This window comes from Anser anser (genome assembly GCF_964211835.1).
Source record: "Anser anser genome assembly, chromosome: 18".
NCBI lineage: Eukaryota > Metazoa > Chordata > Aves > Anseriformes > Anatidae > Anser > Anser anser.
In genome coordinates this window covers 4,354,923-4,375,232 of record NC_139739.1, presented here as the reverse complement: position 1 = coordinate 4,375,232, position 20,310 = coordinate 4,354,923, and the positions used below count along the sequence as shown (strand labels likewise).

At 38.6% G+C, this 20,310-nt stretch overlaps 1 protein-coding gene across 1 annotated transcript in view; it reads right to left on the bottom strand.

Annotated features, from left to right (window-relative positions):
- The window catches only part of AACS (acetoacetyl-CoA synthetase), a 41,406-nt gene that overhangs the window by 2,196 nt on the left and 18,900 nt on the right, over positions 1–20,310 (bottom strand). Inside the window, exons 6-17 of the mRNA XM_083804474.1 lie at positions 16,998–17,112; positions 16,365–16,446; positions 15,126–15,273; positions 12,825–12,905; positions 11,591–11,715; positions 7,878–7,942; positions 7,573–7,695; positions 6,158–6,271; positions 5,870–5,995; positions 4,238–4,307; positions 3,221–3,279; positions 1,711–1,913 (exon numbers count right to left, since the gene is read on the bottom strand). Coding sequence (XP_083660600.1) covers positions 1,711–1,913; positions 3,221–3,279; positions 4,238–4,307; positions 5,870–5,995; positions 6,158–6,271; positions 7,573–7,695; positions 7,878–7,942; positions 11,591–11,715; positions 12,825–12,905; positions 15,126–15,273; positions 16,365–16,446; positions 16,998–17,112 — 1,311 coding nt within the window. The remainder of the gene's footprint in view (positions 1–1,710; positions 1,914–3,220; positions 3,280–4,237; positions 4,308–5,869; positions 5,996–6,157; positions 6,272–7,572; positions 7,696–7,877; positions 7,943–11,590; positions 11,716–12,824; positions 12,906–15,125; positions 15,274–16,364; positions 16,447–16,997; positions 17,113–20,310) is intronic.

Below are 20,310 nucleotides of genomic sequence, written 5' to 3'. Positions count from 1 at the left end.
GTAATCCTACCCTCTTGAATCACCTTAAGCAATCAATCTTCCTCCTCGACAATAAGCAACCTAAGTGTTCTGGTTTCTGAACGCTTGTGAAAGTTAAGTGGACTGGAAGGGAACTGTCCCCTTTAAAAAAGATTACAGACTGTTCAGCAAAGCTAAATTGTTTAATCAAACAGGCAAGCATCTTGTAGATCATGATCAGAGTGCTTATCTGGTCAGGACAGGACTAGGAAGATTTGCACAAAGAATTTGCAATGTTCTTCAGCATCTTGAGATGCCATTAAAAACCATGCTTTGCATTCCTGAAGTGATTAGCAAATCAACAGAGCTATGTTATTTACTTCTACCAGTATACAGTGTCAGTATTCCGTCAGAATTAGGCTGTATTTCAGGTGGAGATTCAAATACATTTCTGTAAGTAGCAGAAAGTAGAAAGAGGTTTCCGTTCCAAGCAAAAACTTCAAAGAAAGATGGGAGACAGCTTTGATCACTTTACTACTGGCGTATTTACCTGAAATGTAATTAACATTCACTTAATTTTAAATTCAGTCAAAGTGTGAACTAATTAATGATCTAAGCAGGCTCTCCTGAGGGACAGACCATCATAAACACCTCACTACCATCAACTTTATGCTGTACATTCTGGTGATTTATGCAGTTTACAAGTTCAACACTTCACGCAGAAGCTAAATTGCAGCCTGGAAAATCTAGCCTTCATGATTTAACGGGTGCAGGGGATTTTACATTCATGCTAAGACAACATTTTCTGCCTAATACTATTGGACAGCAGTGGCCTGAAACAGAAGTAACTCAAGAGATCATATCCAAATGACTGTGCATTATATGGAGGCTGGCAGTCCTAAACCCTAGACCATTTCCACATAGAAACCTATACTGGCAGTAAATGAGTATCAGAATACCAGATGATTGGGCTGAAACCTCCAGCCTTTTCTCTGGACTCACTCAAGTCTGTGTGCAAATGGCCTTGAGACAAGTACTCTCCGTACCCCGATCCTGCAATGAGCCGTCCGTAGAGCTGTCGGGGAGGCTGTAGTATCAGAGAGGACTAGGAAAAAAGCCAGGCAACCCAAATAAGAGTTCACACTGCAAGGAAGAGTAGCGTAGAGTACTGCAGTTCACAACTTCAGAAGACTAAGCATGCAGTACATTTAGCTATAAGATTTTTTCCTCTCCCTTCTGTAAGCAGAAAGACTTTATTTTAGTTATTGCTACTGGTAAGACAGTGATAGAGATACATTTAAATGGCTAAACAGATGTAAAAGTGAAATGGTTTACAAAATGATTTTATAAATTTGCTCAGTGCTCTCCGTTTTCATAAGAATGTTATTTCAGACAAGAAAACAGAAACCAAATAAGCTTATGGGTAGCCTGAAAAGCTGAAGTTAAATTACCTTCTTAATATTTTCCTTTAAAAGACTTTAAGTATATATTACTGAGAAAATGCAGCACATATATTTATAAACTGAGAATGGGCATTTTTAGGTATTGTTAAAAAAACAAAAACATGCTTAGCTGAAAAGGAGATGAAATGATGTTGCTAGGCAACATAGACAAACTATTTATAAAGCTCGAATACACTTTTGAGATGCTAAAATTTCTGTGCATGTGGGTTTGAAGAGCAATGACAACTGCTCCTTAATTACTATTCAAGGTGACAAAGAAAAAAAGTAGGCAGCATTTTTCATGACATACCGGAATGCCTTTGGTTTCTAGAATGAGGCTTGGAACATGCCTGGCAGAAAGCGCTACACGTATTGCATCTCGAATTCTTTTCACCAGATCCTCGCTGAACGCATGGTTTAATGCCATCTTCAAGAAGAGTATCACCCTTTCCTCCCCATCTTTGTTGTACTGAGGGACGCAGAGGCTATCTGAAACCTCCTCAAAGGCTTCAACTGAAAAAAAAAAAAAAAAAGAAGAGTCCTTTTTAGCACATGCTTTTGTTCCGTTCTGGATGCACATTTTCTCTAATTGCACCAAAAGAAATGCATCACCTGCCCTAGAGCTAAACAGGAAAAACAGACTTCCTGGATTGGTTATCCTACAAGCACTCCCTTAAGCTACTTTGTAATTCTAACTCCTGCTCAGGTGCAAAACCAGGCTTAAGGACCACATATATTTACGCACAGGACAACAGTAGTCTGCTAGAACTTCTAGGACTGACGATGACTTTTATGCTAAACTGTTTTCTTTGGCTTTTCTCACAATCCCCATTGCTGCTTAGATAGAAGACTAATGTGCCTGGTCACACACAAGAACAAGGAGTGGCAACAGGTGCCCAAGGCCCAGACTAGCACCTGTGCACACCCAGTAACACCACCTTTCACAAGATAGACATTTGAAATACATTTGAAATAGGAATCAGTATGCGGCTTGAGAATCTCACGGGGACTGGATTTAAATCCTAAGAATTCAAACCAGTCCCTGCTAAAGCTGCTATTTATACTACAGAACCATCAAACCTGGGGAGGCAGATCCAGATGCCATTTGTACCGGGATAAACCTTGAGCCTTTGTGCCAGTTCCAGCCAGAGACTGCTCCCCAGTTTAAGCTCAGAAATGTTGAAATGGAACATGACCCGGGGCAGCTGCCGCCAACACCCACACAGCTCTTGCACAGATGAGGGAGGCTGATCCTCCAAATCTCACACAACGCTAGGAGGATGCTGCTTCCAGCAGAACACTGTTTACATTCAGAAGGCTATGGCAGTGCAATTTAGCCTCACCACCCTCCTTTTGCACATTTGGCTTCAACTGCAATCCTTCTGTCCTGGTTCCTGGAATCGTTCCTCAGTCAGTTATGGTAGCATAAGCTCAACCACTTATCATTAGGAATGATAAAATAAATCAATGTCAAGAGCTTGTCTTAGGCAGAAAAAAAAAGAAAGGATAGCCTCAGAGTTTAGGTACTCTTATTAACTTGCATGAAATTATATCTGTAAGATCTTGTTATATGAAAGCAACATCTTACAAAGAACGTCTCAACAAGTCATTTTCAGTCCTACAGACATTTTAGGAAGGCAACCAATTTCAGGCCTACAAGACAGACTTTTACGGTTAATGCTAATGTGCTCTGTACCATCTTCCATTTGAAAAACAGTAGGCCTTATTACTTAATCTCTTCAAACACCTGTATAATGCATATATTTCAGATTTAAATCAACAAGGTCATACATGAAAGATGTGGAAAGTTAATTTCATACCTATGTTATAGATTTCAGAACTTCCAAATCTTACTCCATTCGGATTTAATGTACCATCACTGAAAGTAACACACAAAACAAAGAAGCATTAAAATGTAATTAGAGTTTGATCAAAAGAAAAATTGATGCAATTAACCAAGTTTCTCTGAATTTCATGGAGGGAATATGCAGACAGCCACATCAGAAACAGAATTTTAAAAGAATTAAGTTCTGTGAAAAAGGCCTTTTGCTCATTAGAACAAAATTTCAGAGAACTCAGCATTATTCATTCACCTTTCCTCCTCCCTCTTCTTTCCAGCAGCGCAAATGAGGTCCAGTTATTTCTCATTTTAGCTTAGAAATACACATATCTACCACCACCAAGAAAACAGATCAAAAATCTTTCTAGTCTGCATTTTATTGCAATTGTGTGCCATTACTTTCCAGTATCTTATAGCTGGAACTTGCATTTCATATATAGCAGCCTCACACCTTTTGTCTGTTGTGTAGGTCTGTTTGTGGCAATGCCAAAAAACTTCAATAGTCATTCAACTTTGTTTTGAACAGCAGCTTGTAAAGGCAAACAGAAAATTTAGCCACATTTGTGACCCTGAATTTTTCTATGATCTCTAAGACAAGCACAACTTCATACCTGATTTTTTGTAATAAAGCTGTGCTATAAAGCAAGTCAATAGCAAAGCCAAGAACAGGAAAACAGTTTTCCTGATTCTCTACCTTGAATGTGCTGCGCTCTCAAAACCACCAAAAGCTGATCCATCGCTATAAATCATGGAAAACTAAACCAAGTCGAACATCATCTTCATTTGCTTATACACAATGTGGCAGCACTTAGAAATGGTTTCCCTTCCCTCTAATCCAGCTGCTTTGATTAATTCAAGGATTCGAATCTGTAACATGGAATTTAACAATCCAAATTCTAAACAGGCATGATGGACAATCATGTACACTATGCTCCAAGGTAAAGTTCCCAATTCTTAAAGCTTGTTTATTCAGAACACTTTCACCAAAATACTGTACCTGCGACCAAGCATCACAATTCCTCCTGTCTTGGGATTAATTTTGCAGTAATCCCCATGGGCCCAAACACCTATTTGAGAATGACAAAGGTTAAGCAGCTGGTTTCTCATCCTTCCACTCACAAAAGACTTTTGTGTAACAACAGGCGTACCATCCATTTTTCTATCTGTTTTACAGCAAGAATCCTAACACATCATACATATTTTGAGAGCTACCCACGGCAAATGTAGCAGTACTTAACTGTGCAAACAATCCACATTGCATTTATTACAACAAGCTCGCTCACACAAGGGTAGCTCACACGTTACGATCAAACCCTAGGTTATTTTATGATTGCTTGTTTGCAGGCTATCTAGCATCCTTGAGAAAACTGATGAAATTCTGCTCTGAACACCACATTTTGAGGAAACAAAATCTTTCACAAAGGTAATGATACTCCCACCAGTCTTTCTTGACCCACTTCTTTCACAACGCACAATTCTGCGCAAGCAGCTCTCTGGGTTTGCACAATAGGTCTCAGCAGTTCGCTAAGGAGCTTCTTTGTGCTTAATGCTCTTGATTATGTTAAATCAGATTTGGCTCTTCAGAGCTGGAATAACTTTTGTAATATTTTTAAGACTGAGACCACAGAGGCAAATGCAAAACAATTTAATTTTTTTTACAGAAAAACAAAACTTTGATAACACACATGCATGTGCACATAACACCATTTTCTATTGTACCTGTTACAACCCTAATCCCATTAACAAGGAAAACTAGAAAAGGATTTTCAGACAGAACCTCTGAACCAGTTATTTCAGTCCAACAACTCTGATTTTTTCCACTTAGAATAATGCTCACAAGCAAGCTTCAACACTCCCTCAATTTTCCTGTATGATTATCTCCTGCTGCACATCCCGACTTTTCTTGCAAGTCTACTCTGTATTACTGCTATTTATAGAAAAGCTATCTCCAGAAAGAAGCAGCTTGAGGTCTTGCTCCTATAAGCCCCTACCCCATAAGCAGCAGGGAGTTCAGCATCCCTGCGCCACATAAGCAAAAACTCGGTGAGCACAGCTCACAATGATTAGGAAGATGCTGTGGGCTAGAAGCTTTCCTTTCCTTTACCCTTACCAGAAGTGGAAGACTGTATGAATGCAGAATATGCATGTCAGAGGCAGCACATACTTAAGCCTCATGCTAATGAGGTAGCAGCCCAGCACTTATCCCTTAGGATTCACTCCTGCTAGGTAGAAGCAGCCTGGCAGAGGTGCTGTAGCACTCATTAATGGCAGATTGCTCCCTGACCTCTTCAGCACTTTCACTTCACACTCATGCCAAGCAGTCTATGTCTGCACTGCAGATTATCAAGCTGTTATAGCCATATATCTGCATAATGAGACCAGGAACAAAATGGGATTGGAGCTTTCCAGAGATTCTTCTCAAGTGATTTGGATCCATATTCATAACAAAACACTAGAAAACAGAGTGAGAATTATCAGATATGCCTTGGATTTCTCACTCTGGAAATCTAGATTTAGAGCTGCATCTGCCCATCACTGGGCAGGAATAAACCTGTACCTTCCTAGTAGCAGCAATACAATCTATACTCTTGGTCAGCTTGATCAGTGTCCAACACCCTTCGATACATACCTGGGAATTTTGAAAAATAAGCCTTCCTGTATTTACTTCCATTCTCATCATTCCAGAAGCGTGTAGGTTGACAGGGAATAGGTTTGATACAAACCAGCTCTCCACTTTCACCCCAAACTGGCTTCCCTGTTTACAAAACAAAGAGGCATTGTCTGCATTTCCCTTCGGTAAAGAAGGGAGCACCAAAACAGCTGACTGTTAGACATCTGATGACTGAAAATTAAGGTCATACCTGCTATATTTTGTAAGTGCAGTAATATTTTTGGGTAATATCTGGATAATAGTTACCTTCATCATTCCATGCTTCTACAGCCATTCCAAGATTTCTGGCCTGAATTTCTCCTTTGTAAACTGGAATTGTAACATTCTGACCCATGAAACATGAAATTATATCTGTCCCACCTATAATAAAAGAAGTCAATTTAGATTACACAGTACATTTTGTAAAAAGCTAAACTACATAAGAACTCTAGAAGAGCAGACTGCTACGTTTGCCAAATGCTTCTGATCCACATTAAGCAGCACAGAATAAGAGTCAGCATTATCTAGGATGTAACATGACTTGTCATAAAGGAGGTTTCTTCTCTTTCTTTAGACGTGCATCTCTTTATACACGTATTACCTTCACGCAGAAATATTCCTTAAGGCATAACTTTTCTCCTTCAAGCAGTTTCTTTAACCATTTAAGGAAATTTCCACTTATATAAGAGTGAGAAAACAAACAGGCCCTAGTTTACAGAGTTAGATATTCAAGATCACTTGAAAATGTTTTCTTGTTTGTTTTCATTAGTTTAAACTATTCCATTCAATACTTTTTTGTTCTCATTAGCACAGTGGTTTGGAGGGAGGAGGCAAACACAGGATGAACAGTCATCTCAATTAAAAATAGGTATTGTTATAGTGCTTGCTTAATTGAAATACTTATATAGCAGGACCTTAAAGAAGTAGAATTCTAGGACAAGAATACCGTTAGCTTTACTCAAAAAATAGTCTTCCACATTTGAGACCATTAATGTCTATAGTAGCAAGTCTAAAATTCAGCGCTACTCTAAGACCAGAGTCAGAAGTGACCGCAGTAGCGGAATACTCAGACTTTAAAATCAGACTAAATTAAAAAGCCTTGTGAAAATTCAGCCTTCATTACAAAGCAGAATGAGGGACCTTATGAATGTGAGGGACCTTATATGAATACAAGTTCCCTCAGCCAGCACTCCTTACAACAAACCACACAGTATGTGGGCTTGATATTTCTCTAATTACATAATTTACAAAAATCTGTCTGCGGTGCCAATTACGTGGCATAAAAGAATTGAAATGGGAACAAGGAAAAACCTCTAAGAGAATTTCCTGCTAAAGTCAGCTGTTTTCAGAACACTATGTTCTGTAGGTTAATAGACTCTTTTCTTGATCTCACCCTGTTACCCCAAAGGACAGACAGTCAAAATAAATGGTCCTGCTTAAAAAAGCTAAAACCCCAAACATCCACCATGTCAGAAACATTCCACCTAAAAGCTTTTGCGTACGAGCTTCATTATGGCATACTGAATTATACAGAGAATCTCTGCACAAAAGAGACAATTTAGTCTAACTATACCCAAACCTGAATGATCCAAGGCCTAAGCTTGCCAACATAGCAAGCAAGCAAGAAGGAAATGCACAGGCAACAAACAATTAGCAAGATGCATATAGCCTAAAAGCATCACCTGAAATGGATCCCAGGAGGACGCTGTTTTTTATATGTTTGTAGACATACTCATAGCTTTGAGATTTGAGTGGTGATCCTGTAGACAATATAGTGTGGAGTGTTTGGAGATTGTGTGTTTCACCTTAAAAAGGAGGAAATCAAACTAGGTTAAGGCAGAATTTTTACAGGAGTTTGTAACCATTTGTCACTATAATCCAGAAAAATTACATAAATGACTTGTTTGTGACATGATTCAGAACCAGAACCTGGGAGGAAAGGCAGGAAGGAGGGTAAAAGGGGATGCAATAGCCCTTGGAAGCTTACATGGTTTTAAATTTTTCTCTTCTAGCACAGCCAGCCACTTTGCACCCGTTCCAAGGATGGTGATCCTAGAGGGAGAAAAAATTATATGTTTTACATATTTAAAGACATTAAGATTCTGCAATTCCCACTGTAGTAAGCAGGGGCTGAAGGCACTCTGTACATTGATTAGTCAAGCAATGTAGTTTCCTAAAGCTTTCTAAGTGCAAGGCACATCCTTTTGAGCCCTCAAAGTTAGTCAGGCCACATGTCATTTCTGTAGCTTTGGAACTTTTAATTCTATCTTTAAATATTAAGCAAAGCTTTCCCACCTTCTGGAAAACGTTCGCTTTCATTTATGGGAATTTGTAACTGCAGAACACTCCAAAGGCATCACAAAATGTTTTAACATTTACTCCATTAATTGGCCTTAATTGCCACTGAGCTGTTTAACACAGATCTGCTGCCTCGTTACACTAACACATGAAAAATTTGCCATTTTGGGGCACGGTGTAACAAAGAATGCTTTGCTCTGAAGACAGCAGTCAGTGATTTTCTTAGATACATACTCAGTTCATATCTGAGCTGCAGATGTCTAACTGAACATGAAATTTGGCCTAACTACTTTTAATAAATGAATTCCGACACTGCAAAAAGTATATTCAGAGGGAGTATTCAGTATCTGGCTGTACATTGCATCCTTGAGCAGGGCAAAGACTCGTTGAGAATCCCTATTTCAGCTGCTTTTGACTGCTCATTAAAATACGGTAATTTTACATTACAACAGCCAGTGCACGCATTAATGTTGAGACATCATGTTTAGCATCTTTAAGACTGAGCAGACCGTTCTGTCTCCCAGTTGCACATCACCAGTCTTTATGACAATGCAATAAGACCCAGAGCAATTACATTATGCAGGACTTTCACAACAACACTGAAGGCACAGTGTTAAATATTTCAATTAACGTAATAAATAAAATACAGCTTTGGGAATCTTGTCCATTTTTCACTTTTGACAAATAGGGAACATGACACTTCTCATTTTTGTACCCAGGGCAATGGTGTGGAGAATGACTTGCGCATTAGCAGCAAAATGAGCACTAAACTGAGCTGTTACCAATAGCTCAAAGTCAAAACGTATGCATCCATCCTGCAAGATCCAAAAGCCTTCTGAGATCTGTTCCCCTGTGAATGCACAAGGGAAGTAATCTTTTCTATAGAGAAATTGCAAGAACATTCTAACAGGAAGAAAATTATTTTGGTACTTCTATATTTTCAGCCCTCTCTCCTGCACTGCGTGTCAGTATTCCTATGATCTCTAGCAAGAGGGGCACTTGCATGCCTAATTAATGTATTAATTAAATGCCCATTTGAACATTAGTAGATGGAGGGGAGAGAGAATTGAAGTCTATTTGATGCTGATGAAGGAAACACAATCCAGAAACACCATCTCCCAGTTGCTAAATACTTTCTACAAATTCACCAAAACAAACCACGGTGCTTTCAGATACCCTTCCCAATCCTTCAGAAAAATCATGATTTCATTTGCCAAAAACTGAACTACTTTCAGTAAGCAATGAACCCTAATAATTACTTATACTAGTTTTAAAAAGTCACTATGCTGAAATAGAATCTTTACTGCTTTAACATACAAATTCTGAGGTGTCATTAATCTCAACGGGAGACATGAGAAAATTTAGATGACTGCACAAAATTTATTTTCAGTACTCTAAACAAGTAAAAAAGAAAAAAGAGCTCTCAAATACAACATAATTACAACTCGAAAGGCTGTACCCCTTCCAACTCTATCAGAGGAAGCGCTAATTTGTTATTTTTGCTGACCTTCAGGAAACCTTATTCGCTTTCTGCTAATTCGTTTTAAAGTACAGCAATAAACTCACTCAAGAACACGTGTAGAGACAAAGAAGGATAAGGGATACAGGTTGAATGCACAGAACTTGGGCAATATGCACATCAGTATAATTTAAAAACAAGATCCTATTTTCACTTTTACTCCGAAGGCAAAATGAAAAGTAGAACAGCTCTTGAGATGATACCACCATTTCAGAAGTGGAACAAGGGCTATCCCACTATCACCAGGGATGTCTTCCTCTGTCATTTACGTGGCTGACAGTTGAGAGGCTGCTACCTTTGGGCAGGGACAGGTTACTTGCACAACTAACACTGCATAAAGCAATTTATCAAGCACCATGAGAGCACACAACTAAAATTCTCCTTCACTTCACTTACCATGTATCACAAACACATGAACTATTTTTACTCGTGTAATATCTTGCTTGCCTTCCATGCTTCAGATTACTTCTTATTTTATAGTTAAAATATGTAATGCTTCTCTGTATTTTTAAACTCTTTGACACTTCCTCTACAGCACATGTAGAGACTAATCTGCTATTATTTCCTTCCAAATGCTAGATAACTGATGGGTGGTGACTAAACACAGTTCACTTGAATAGATCTTTCATTGAAGTCCACTTAAGTAATTCTTGCCGTGAAGTACAAGATTGCATATTTTTATAGTATCATCAAAATATCTGAAGGAAAGTATGGTACATCTTCAGAGAAGCAAGGTAGTCTTAACGCTTTTTTTTTTTTAATATGTAGCATATGACAGTTGGGAACAGACTGCGTTATGAAGTACCACACAGATGGCCACCGCTTTTAGCACCAGATTACAAAAGTGAGACATGCAGACACATTTGAGTTATCTTCACTTACTTTTGGCATGTAGAAACAATGCTTAAAAATAAGCCGTCTTATTCCTTGATTCTAAATTTTTGCCTGTTCTGCTGTTTGGGGAGGGGATGCTAGGGGAAAAGGGTGTTAAGCTTTTTTTTTTTTTAATGGAAACATTCCAACTAGGCATTAGCCTTCAGTTATAATAGCCAGAGACAAAATGTTAGTCTTTAAATTCATGGCACAAAAGACAGTGAAATTTAAATAAATAATTACCAAGAGTCAGAACAAGCCTTTTGGCATCCATTTTCCACCACCAATGAATTAATTTTAATTAGTAATTAAAAATGACACTCATTTAACCACAAAGTAACATCATTCAGATCTATGCTCCTTACATCCAGTTAGAAAACTGGGAAAGATACAAAAAGCAAAGTTTAACCACTGTAGTAAAACACCACCACAGGATTTTAGTCGTTTATGATACCTGTCATTTCCCTGGGATTCGAGAGAGGGCACTGTGAGCATTGCTAGATACAAAGAACCGTGTAAAACACTTCAATTGCCTGACAGGGTGAATCTAGTATTACAGATTAAAGAGCAAAATATGAAAATATAAGCAGCCCTGCTGAGCCTTTCCAGTCCATTTCTGTCTTTAAGTCAAAGTGCTGTATAGAGTCATATGTTGAGCTGACTGAAACAAAAGATTCTTGTAAGTTCTGTGCGCTGAGAAATTACTCTTTAGATTGCTCCCAATTATTGCCTTTTGAAAAGGCTGCTCTCGAAAACTGACTGTTGAACCAAAATTCTTTGTTTTCTTGGAATCCAAATACTTGAATCAATTTTGAAACAATCAGCTCTTTTTCTCTTCTGCTCTCTCAAAGATTGTTTTTAGTGCTAAATTTTAAGTAGTAGTTCCACTTAACATTAAGACAAAACTGTCAGGCTACATGCTAGTTTTTGGCACCTTTAATGAAGTTGGTTTTGTGGTAAACCTAACAGGACAAAAGATCATATCATTACATTTAACCTTCTTTACATACCCCAGTCTGTCGATCAAGTCCCAGAGCACATTTGGTGATGGAATTAGAGGAGATCCGTCATATAGGACCACTGAAGCTCCTGTAGCAAGTGCAGTCACTAACCAGTTCCACATCATCCAGCCAGTCTAGGAAAGAAAATACCTCCATTAGTTTCTATCTTTGTCAGCTAATCATCCACTTTCCTGGCAGCAGTATCACAGGGCCGGGAATATTGTTGTCATACAGCTGCAGAGAAGCTACAGACAACTAGAAAATGAACAGGCAAGGCTTTTCACATAATCATCTGGCCCAAAGCATGCTCTCTGTCCTTGTTCAAGATATGCCATCTTCCCCTCCACTTTCCTCCTTGCCTGAAGGTTTGAAACTGTTAAAGCAGCACAAGTTTATATCTATCTTTGCCAATTACCTCTAATAACGTTATTTAAGCATCAGAAAATAAGGCTGGAGAGCTGTTTATCCTCTCACCTGTCCCAAGTCTGAATTAGGTACACATTTCTAATGAATGTTCAACTAACTTGCCTTATAAATATCTAATGGCATAAGGGATTCCATACCTCCCTATACATACAGCTTTAAAGCATGAGTCAAGAGATAGGACAAGACTGGGACAAGGTAATCGTAATTCCTCTGTGGAGGTATTACAAACCAACTGGTAGTGTTAAAGTTCAGAAGGGAACTCACAAGGAAAGACATGAGCCTTCTCAAACCGTTAGGGTAATAGAGGACTGCAGAATCCTTTTCTTTACCACAACATTAGAAAAAAACATAACTGAACCCCTACAAAGATCATTCAGTTTTATTCCTTTTCCTTCACTAAAACTCAGACGTGCAGATTCTTTCCTCTCCATCAAAACAGAAAAAAAAAAATCCTCATCTTCACTATGGTTAATTACATGTTGCAGGAAGGTAGAGCCTATTTTGCAGATTAAATTGATGAGGCACTTAGATCAATGACCCTAAAGGACTGTAAAAATCAATTAATTTTCCTCACTAATTAGATCAGAAACATTTAACATAGGTTTGACCTTTCATCAGAAAGGTCCCTGCTCCATTTTTATTATCCCACATGATAATTTACTTATTTAAAAACTCTGTTAAGTAGGATGATTCTTTACAGAGCAAGAATTAAAAATACATAAAAATGAACTTGCAGATTTGTGGGGAAATCTCCCTCAGCTTTATAAGAAAAATGCACTAAAGGGTTTTTAGAAACGCCTTAATAAGCCACACTTGCCGTTGTATAGTACATAATTATGTCAGTGCTGGTCATGTTGCCATGAAGAATGTGTTCCTTCAGATGCTGTATTAGCGTACCCTGAAAAAATAATAGTAAAAAAAATGTAAGTGCACATAAATGGAAAGGAAAACTGACAGCACATTATGTCTTCAAAAAACCTGATGTTGCCTGCCGTTCACAGGATGCACTCCAGGATTACAGACAAGTATTTTCTTCTATCCACAACTGAAGTAACTCCCAGGCCTATCTAAATCAGCAGCAGTGATTGCATTCTCCATTTTCTCACATAACTTCTCAGCCTCTCTCATTAGACCTCAGCAATTCCCACTGTACACCACTTGTAATTCATGGAATAAAAAACTTTCTTCACTTCCAACTCTGCCCAGCCATCGGAGTTGCACAGTACTCCATGCAGACTATCGTGTTATAACAGTATGGTTTTACCAATCAGATTTGTCAGGTAAATAGCAGGAAGATTTCATATTCAGTATATCTAGACAGCTTGGAGGAATGAGGGACCTACAGCTACTACGAACTGCAGCAGCTATCATACATTATTTATGCAAATCACCTTACCTATTAACACTCAGGAAACAAGAGACTCAACTATACATCTCTCTTGTAAACAGTGAAGTGACTAGAAATGTAGAAAATCTCATTGCTCAGAGCATCAATATTCACAAACCTGTAGTAAAATATATTATCTCCTTTTCACTTTTGTTGGAAATGCAGCTGAAGTGTTTTTCTAATCATCATTAAAGTGTAATTTGTTAGGATAAATAAGTTTATAAACTACTTCTTCCGAGTCACTTCACTGCAGTGACACAATGTGGTTGATTTTAAAATAGTGCTTTTTGCGTTTATGTAACGAGTTATAGTGGAACTGTTAAGAGCCTCATAAACATGCAATAAGATTTACGCTGAAAGAAAATACATTACAGGTAAATATCTGAAATGAAGAAGTCATAAAAACAGCACGCACTTTGGGAGAAAAGGCAGAAAACATTAAATAAAGGAGTAAATCTGATTTTCTCTTTGGTGCCACGTCTCAATTCACCTGCCACTGTTTGAATACACTAAGCTGTCACAATGCTGCCATCTAGCTATACACTATTACCTATGTTTTAAAAATTCACATTCAGGATTTAGAAATGCTATGACTAACTCATTAGCTTTGCCAAAAGAATTGCAGGTGTTAACTTAATTATTCCATGTATAAAAGCAAGCACGTTGCCTCTGAAAGAACCACACGAAGTAGTGAAATTAAAAGTAAAATTCAATTAATTTTTTTAAAAAGCTTTCATTTAAATAACCATTTAATTATTACTTTTCCACAGCTTCCAAAACAGTTTTCTTTAACAATGACTTTAGGCAGAGACCATGAAATATTCCCCCCTAAAGCCCTGGTAACCCTCAGTCTGTAAAAATAAATAAATAAATGAATGTATTCTGGTACAGTATATAGCTGTTTGAAAGCCTACAACCTAAGATGCTCTCTCAAATTTATTTATAGGACTTGTTTACTTATAGGACTTGTAGGATGCTCAGAATAAATCTTCAGTGTTTAGCACTACATGGCATAATCTGGCAGCTGACAAAAACCTACTGGTCTGCTTGTCTTCGCTGGGCTTAGCATGCTGCTAATACAGCGCCGAGCATCTGGAGCGTCAAAAATCAGTAGGCGCTGCTGCTCTTGAGCCACGGTATCAGCACCAAGAGGTTAGGTAGCTCAGAGAGCAGCAATTCATGGCCGCTGGTCCTGGTCCCAGTCCCGAATCACCACTGTTCTCTCTGCAGCATCCAGAAACATTCAGGCCTGAAGAATCCTCAGCAATTTGCCTACAGTTACACAAGAGCTCTGTAGCAGTGCAGCTACTTAAGCCCTGGTCTCAGGAGTCCTTAAGATGGATAGAAATGAACTGATTAAGATTTTCTCACAATGGAAAAAAATAGGGAGATGGGATAACTGAAGAGAGGCCTGTGTAAGGAGCAGTACAACTTCAGAAGAAATAGCTGGACCAGTACTACCAGCTATGTGACATACACTTGCTCCCAATAGCTGAAATCTCTGAAAGGTCTCCATACCAATCTCTAAATCAAATTATTTTATGTCCTCATTAATCCATATTTGCTTACAACCAGTAACTTATATACTGGAAGTTTCATCGTGAGTTACTGAACAACTGCCAGTAATCAATTCTTCCTTAAAGTACATTACGATTTAAGATGCCGCTAAAGGAAAAAAGAACATAATGCACAGGGTTATATATAGATAGCACAGCTCCAGGGAAGACATACCCCTGCTGAATGAACCATGCATTTTGGTGCCCCTGTTGTGCCTGATGAATACATGATAAAGAGAGGATGACTGAAAGGCAGCTGTTCAAACTCCAGCTGTGGCGCCTGGTCTCCTTTCCCAGTAGCAAGGAAGTCTTCTAAAAATTCACTGCATAAGAGGGAAAAAAGGAACATTTCAGTGTGGGTTTTTTTTGAAAACATTACCGTAGCCTGTATTTAAGATTACCTCTGTATCTAGTAGCTCTTTTACAATAAGCTATATACTCAAACTATGTATATTATTTTCATTCCTAGTCATTCTACTGTTTGAATTGCTTTTTGTTTCCCTTTCCTCTTTTAAAATAAAGCATTAGTATAATATTGAGATGTAACAAAATCAAGCCTAAAAATCTCCACCTACCATCAGCTGCCTGCCTTAACAGATGAAAGCAGATTCCCAGTTTGTCAGTGGAGGTTTGGCTTTGGGATAGGAGCTACACAAAAGTCAGTTCATGTAACCAATGACAAGAAAACAGAATTCTCCACATTGCTTCTCACACTGTAAACGCAGCCCTGCTGTACTGAGTACTTATTAAAACTTTAGTTTAATTTTAAGCCCAGTATTATGTCTTGAAACAGAATGGTCTTCTACTTAACTCTGAACTAGCAACTGTACCACTCTAGCCAATGAAAAAGGCTAAAAATGTCTCTTTCCTACAAAAGTGTAACACAGCTCTGCCTCCCATCTTGATAAAGCCAGTAAAACGTATCCCATGATAAAGCAGCTTGAGATGGAATAGGAAGAGGCAGAAACTGCTGCCTGGCCAATCTCCACTGCACGCAGAGCACGCTTCAATTTAAGCCTTAGTCACCTTTAGTATGGTGACTGTGGTCCTAAATTAAATGCCTCTCTCGCCATGGTTCCTAAAGAGAAAAGAACAATCAGAGTAACTAAGGGAAAGAAAGAATGGAAAAAATCCAAACTGATTTTTCCTGTGCCGTCTCATCCCATGACACATTCCGTGCTTCCTTGACTTGGAAGGGAAAGATCATTTGAGGAACCTTTGCCTTCATTTGAGAACCATTACACTAACAGCTGGGTTTGTGGAAGCAAAACATCTACAGCAAAATACCACCTGTGCTTTCATAATGGACCCATCTCGAGAAATCTGGCTAAATCCTAGCTTTTACAAGTTAAAGTGGTCATAAATTTTCAAGACATATCAGCATCCATCCCTAGTTCGGATAGTTTCCCATTACCTGTTGGGAATCTTAGAGATATCTATGGTTTCTCTTGAAGAGACATATGGAATCACCACCACTTTTTTTATATCTGGAAGCCCTGGAAGGAAGAAAAAATTACTACATTCAGTTATACAAGCCAAAAGTCTTTTCTGTCCGATTGGATCACAGTGTAATGCCCCAAGGAATGGAGGTAAATCTGATGCATTGAGTATTGGATATAGTTTTAGAGTTTAAGAAACCCCCAAAGTTCTGTTACTTAAGATATGATTTCCTCATTATTGTCAGCCTTTTAAATACAAAAGCATAAATCATCAAGCTTTAGTGCTGAACCACCTCTTCAGTTGTTTTCAGCAGCACTTCACATGGACATAGAAAGACAGCATCATCAATTCTCCTGTTCCCCCACTTCACTGCCAGCTAATTTATGCTGATAGAAGTATCAACATATTTAAGCTAAGCAAGAAAAAGACTTAAAATTATGCAAAAAAAATGCTTTTTACTCATATCAATTCTGCAATTTTAATTGGCCATAGGGATACAGGAAAGGAACAGGGACAGCAACAAGCAAAGGTGTCATTTTCAGTGACAGTGCAAGCTTTGAGTGTGCACAGAATTACAGCATAAGATTAATGGTATGCAGCAAAATACCTTTTACCACACTCAGGAGCTTTTCCAAGTGGTTATGTTCTTTGCCATTGTACACAACAGCTTCAACAGAGAAGATGAGCTTAGGCTGAATTTGGGAAAATCTGTCCAGCACACCCTAAGGACAGAGAAAAACAAGTTAAGAATGAATTGCTAAAACAAGAAAGCCCACTGGATACTGAACGCAAATCTTGTTTTAAGCAAGGAACAAGGATAACAATTGGCAGAATAATTGTTAAAAGACTGCTTGCATTTGTCCTTCACTCACCCAGGATATTCAAGGTACAACAGGTTTGTAACAATGGATCGTGTGACCCCCACCATCCATCAACCAGTAACAAAATCACCACAGATCACAGACCATTCACTGAGGGATCAAGTTTACAAAGCTATCTAACCACTAAAAAAATTCATCTTGAGATGTACATTTATAAACCTATCTAAAGAGGATAAGCACCTAAATGTGATGTAGGTAGGAATAAGGCACTTAGCTTACTTGAAGGCCCCCAAGACTCATATTTGCATCTTCCCACAGGTGCTCTCTATATGCCCTTGTAATCTGTCCCCAGTGCTATTTTGACAATGTACAGAAAAACAGGGAAACAGGGAAAAAAGTCTTCTGGAAAATGCATTTATCATACAGCAAGGTGGCACTTCACATGAAGTCACACCTTTGCTCTGCAATCATTAGCAAAGGAAGTCGTAACACTGAATGACAGATATCAAACACATACATGCCACCAGCAAAAAAAATACCTATTCTTCTAGAACCCCTGGGGCGGGAAACATTCAAATGCTACGTTTTTAGGTGTCTTCACCAGCTAAGACTGTTTCCAGGATTTTACCATAGCTATTATCACATTAGAAGAAAACCCTTGTGGCATTTTTTATTTTTTCAGGTACACTGCATGCAGCAGCTTACCAGAAATGGATCTTTTTGTATTCAACAGCAAGAAGCAAATCCTTTTAGTAAAAGCTCCCAGCATAGGGTAATGTTCATCCCTTTCTATACACATTACTTGAAATATTAAGAACTACAAGATTACTCAATACTATAAAATTGTCAGCTAACTGCTCAAGAACAGTCTCCTAAATCATGCTGCAAAAAACAGACTTCAGTCATGTGCTTATTTTTCCCACCAGCCTTTATTATCTGTCCTGTGCATCGTGCTCTACTTTGCAACCAGAATGGAGCCAAATTGTTACCAAACCAAAAAGATTAAGTCAAAAAAAGAAATCAAAATCAACAAATCTCTGTTAAACTCCTTTCCAAGCTGGGCTGGTCAGGCTTGCAAGAAAGCCTACTGCAGAAGCACAGAGGTGCTGCCACAACTACTTCTCCACGTTGCCTTTCCGGAAAAGCTCACTGACCACCACCAGTAAGGAACAGGGGTGCGACTAAATATAATTAACAACTGGCTCTGCTGAATGTCACTTGGACACACTTTCTCTCCTATTGTCTGAAGAAAAATGTTTTCCAGGATACAGAAAATCCTGAAGATGCTTTTCATTTTCCTTGTTCACATCCTTAAAAAAAACACTATGACAATGCACTGACACCTAACTATATCGATTTAAAAAAAATGCCCTTAATCAGTTTCAGCAACCGAACAGGTTTTCAAGAAGCCACTAGTGTATTAACCAACAAACTCAGAAATGTATATTAACTAAAAACATTAGTCTGTAAGGGAATATGAAAGCAAATTTCCATCCGTCTCTGGTATGTCATCATCCCACTTTGTGATATTTCAAAGACCTGACCAATCAGCCAGTTCACACCGAGTCCCTGTGTGCATATGCTCGTGCTGAACACAGAGCACACACACCCCAGATCCATGCTGCCTGTTTAAAAATGAAGACCAATGAGAGGACTAAGGGTACTCTAACAGAAGAAGGAAATCTGAAGAGAAGTGTGAATCAGACCCAGAGATGACTACAGTTCTCAGGGTTTTACTAATCCTGCTAACATACCCAGTTGGATTCATTAGCACTGGCAGGATCAAATCCCACAGGGCAGCTTGATGTGATACAAAGGGAATACAAGCAGATGGAACATGTAATTGCTACACTGAACTTTAATCCAACCAGATGGTTCAGCAAGGAATTGCTTTCATGAAAAGCGCAGGTATATCTGAAACGGCTCATTCTATTTGATGAGCCTCAAATCCTGTATGAAAAATCGTGCAGGACCCCATGAATGAAGCTGCACTGACTTTGCAAGGGCTTACCAAAGGCTTCTCATACAGTTCTAAGAGTAGATCCTCTTTTTAAACTTACATATCCAGCAATCTCTTGCGCTCAGGCCAAAAAGAATCAGTTTCTTGTTACTGTACCTAGATGGATAACAGGGACTGGAGAAACGAAGCAAACGCTGCCAAGGGCGGTATTCTGTGTGGGAGGAAACTCACTGGTTCCCTGACAGCAGACATCCTGAACGCTTGCGGAGCCTTTGGACGTATGGCATTCAGAGCCTGCAGTGTGTAGGCAGCTCTGAAAAGTGACATTTCTGGGATTCACAAAATATATATACACAAGTACATTTGAAATGTTGAAAACGCTCCACTGTTTCCCAAAACACAAACAAAATCTTCATTTATGTTAGCAGGACAAATGTAATTGCACAGAAGGAGGAAAACCTATTCCTTCGGGTGGGAGCCAATATCCCTGAGGACCTCTGCTGATCTGTCAAGATTTCAGGGTTTGAATTCATGTCAACACATGCTGCCAAACCAAAGGAGAATAAATGATATTGATGACACCACTGCTCTAAGGCCAAGTTTCATTAAGAAAACTATCACAAAAAAAATAAATAAAGCTAGGCACTGAAAATAACAGCGTTATCAACATGGACACAACATACCAGTGCTCTGTAATGTAAGCAAAATGAACAATCTTCCCCCAGATGAGAGATCAAATCACATTGCAAAGAAAATACTCCCTACTGTCATTTTCTGAGCAAGCAGAAAATATTTGTAGAACAGATTGATCATTACATGCTGCAATGATTTTTTTTTAAATCATTTTTCTTTCCCAGTGATATAACTTCAGCTGTGAACCAACAGAATGCTGCTGCCCTCTAGCGCTAATCCTGAGACAATTCCATACCTTTAACCAGCTCATGGGATTAAAGCACGAGATTAAGGGTATATACCACCTAAAAATGTGGGTATTTTCTGTGTTCTGCAATACACAAAATATATTCTTCAATGCTTTCATGCTAACGTTCAGACAGAAAAGAGATTCAACACTCCATTTTAAAAGTCATTTGGACGTTACTGCTTATGATGTGCTGAGAACTATGTGAACAAAGAGAAAC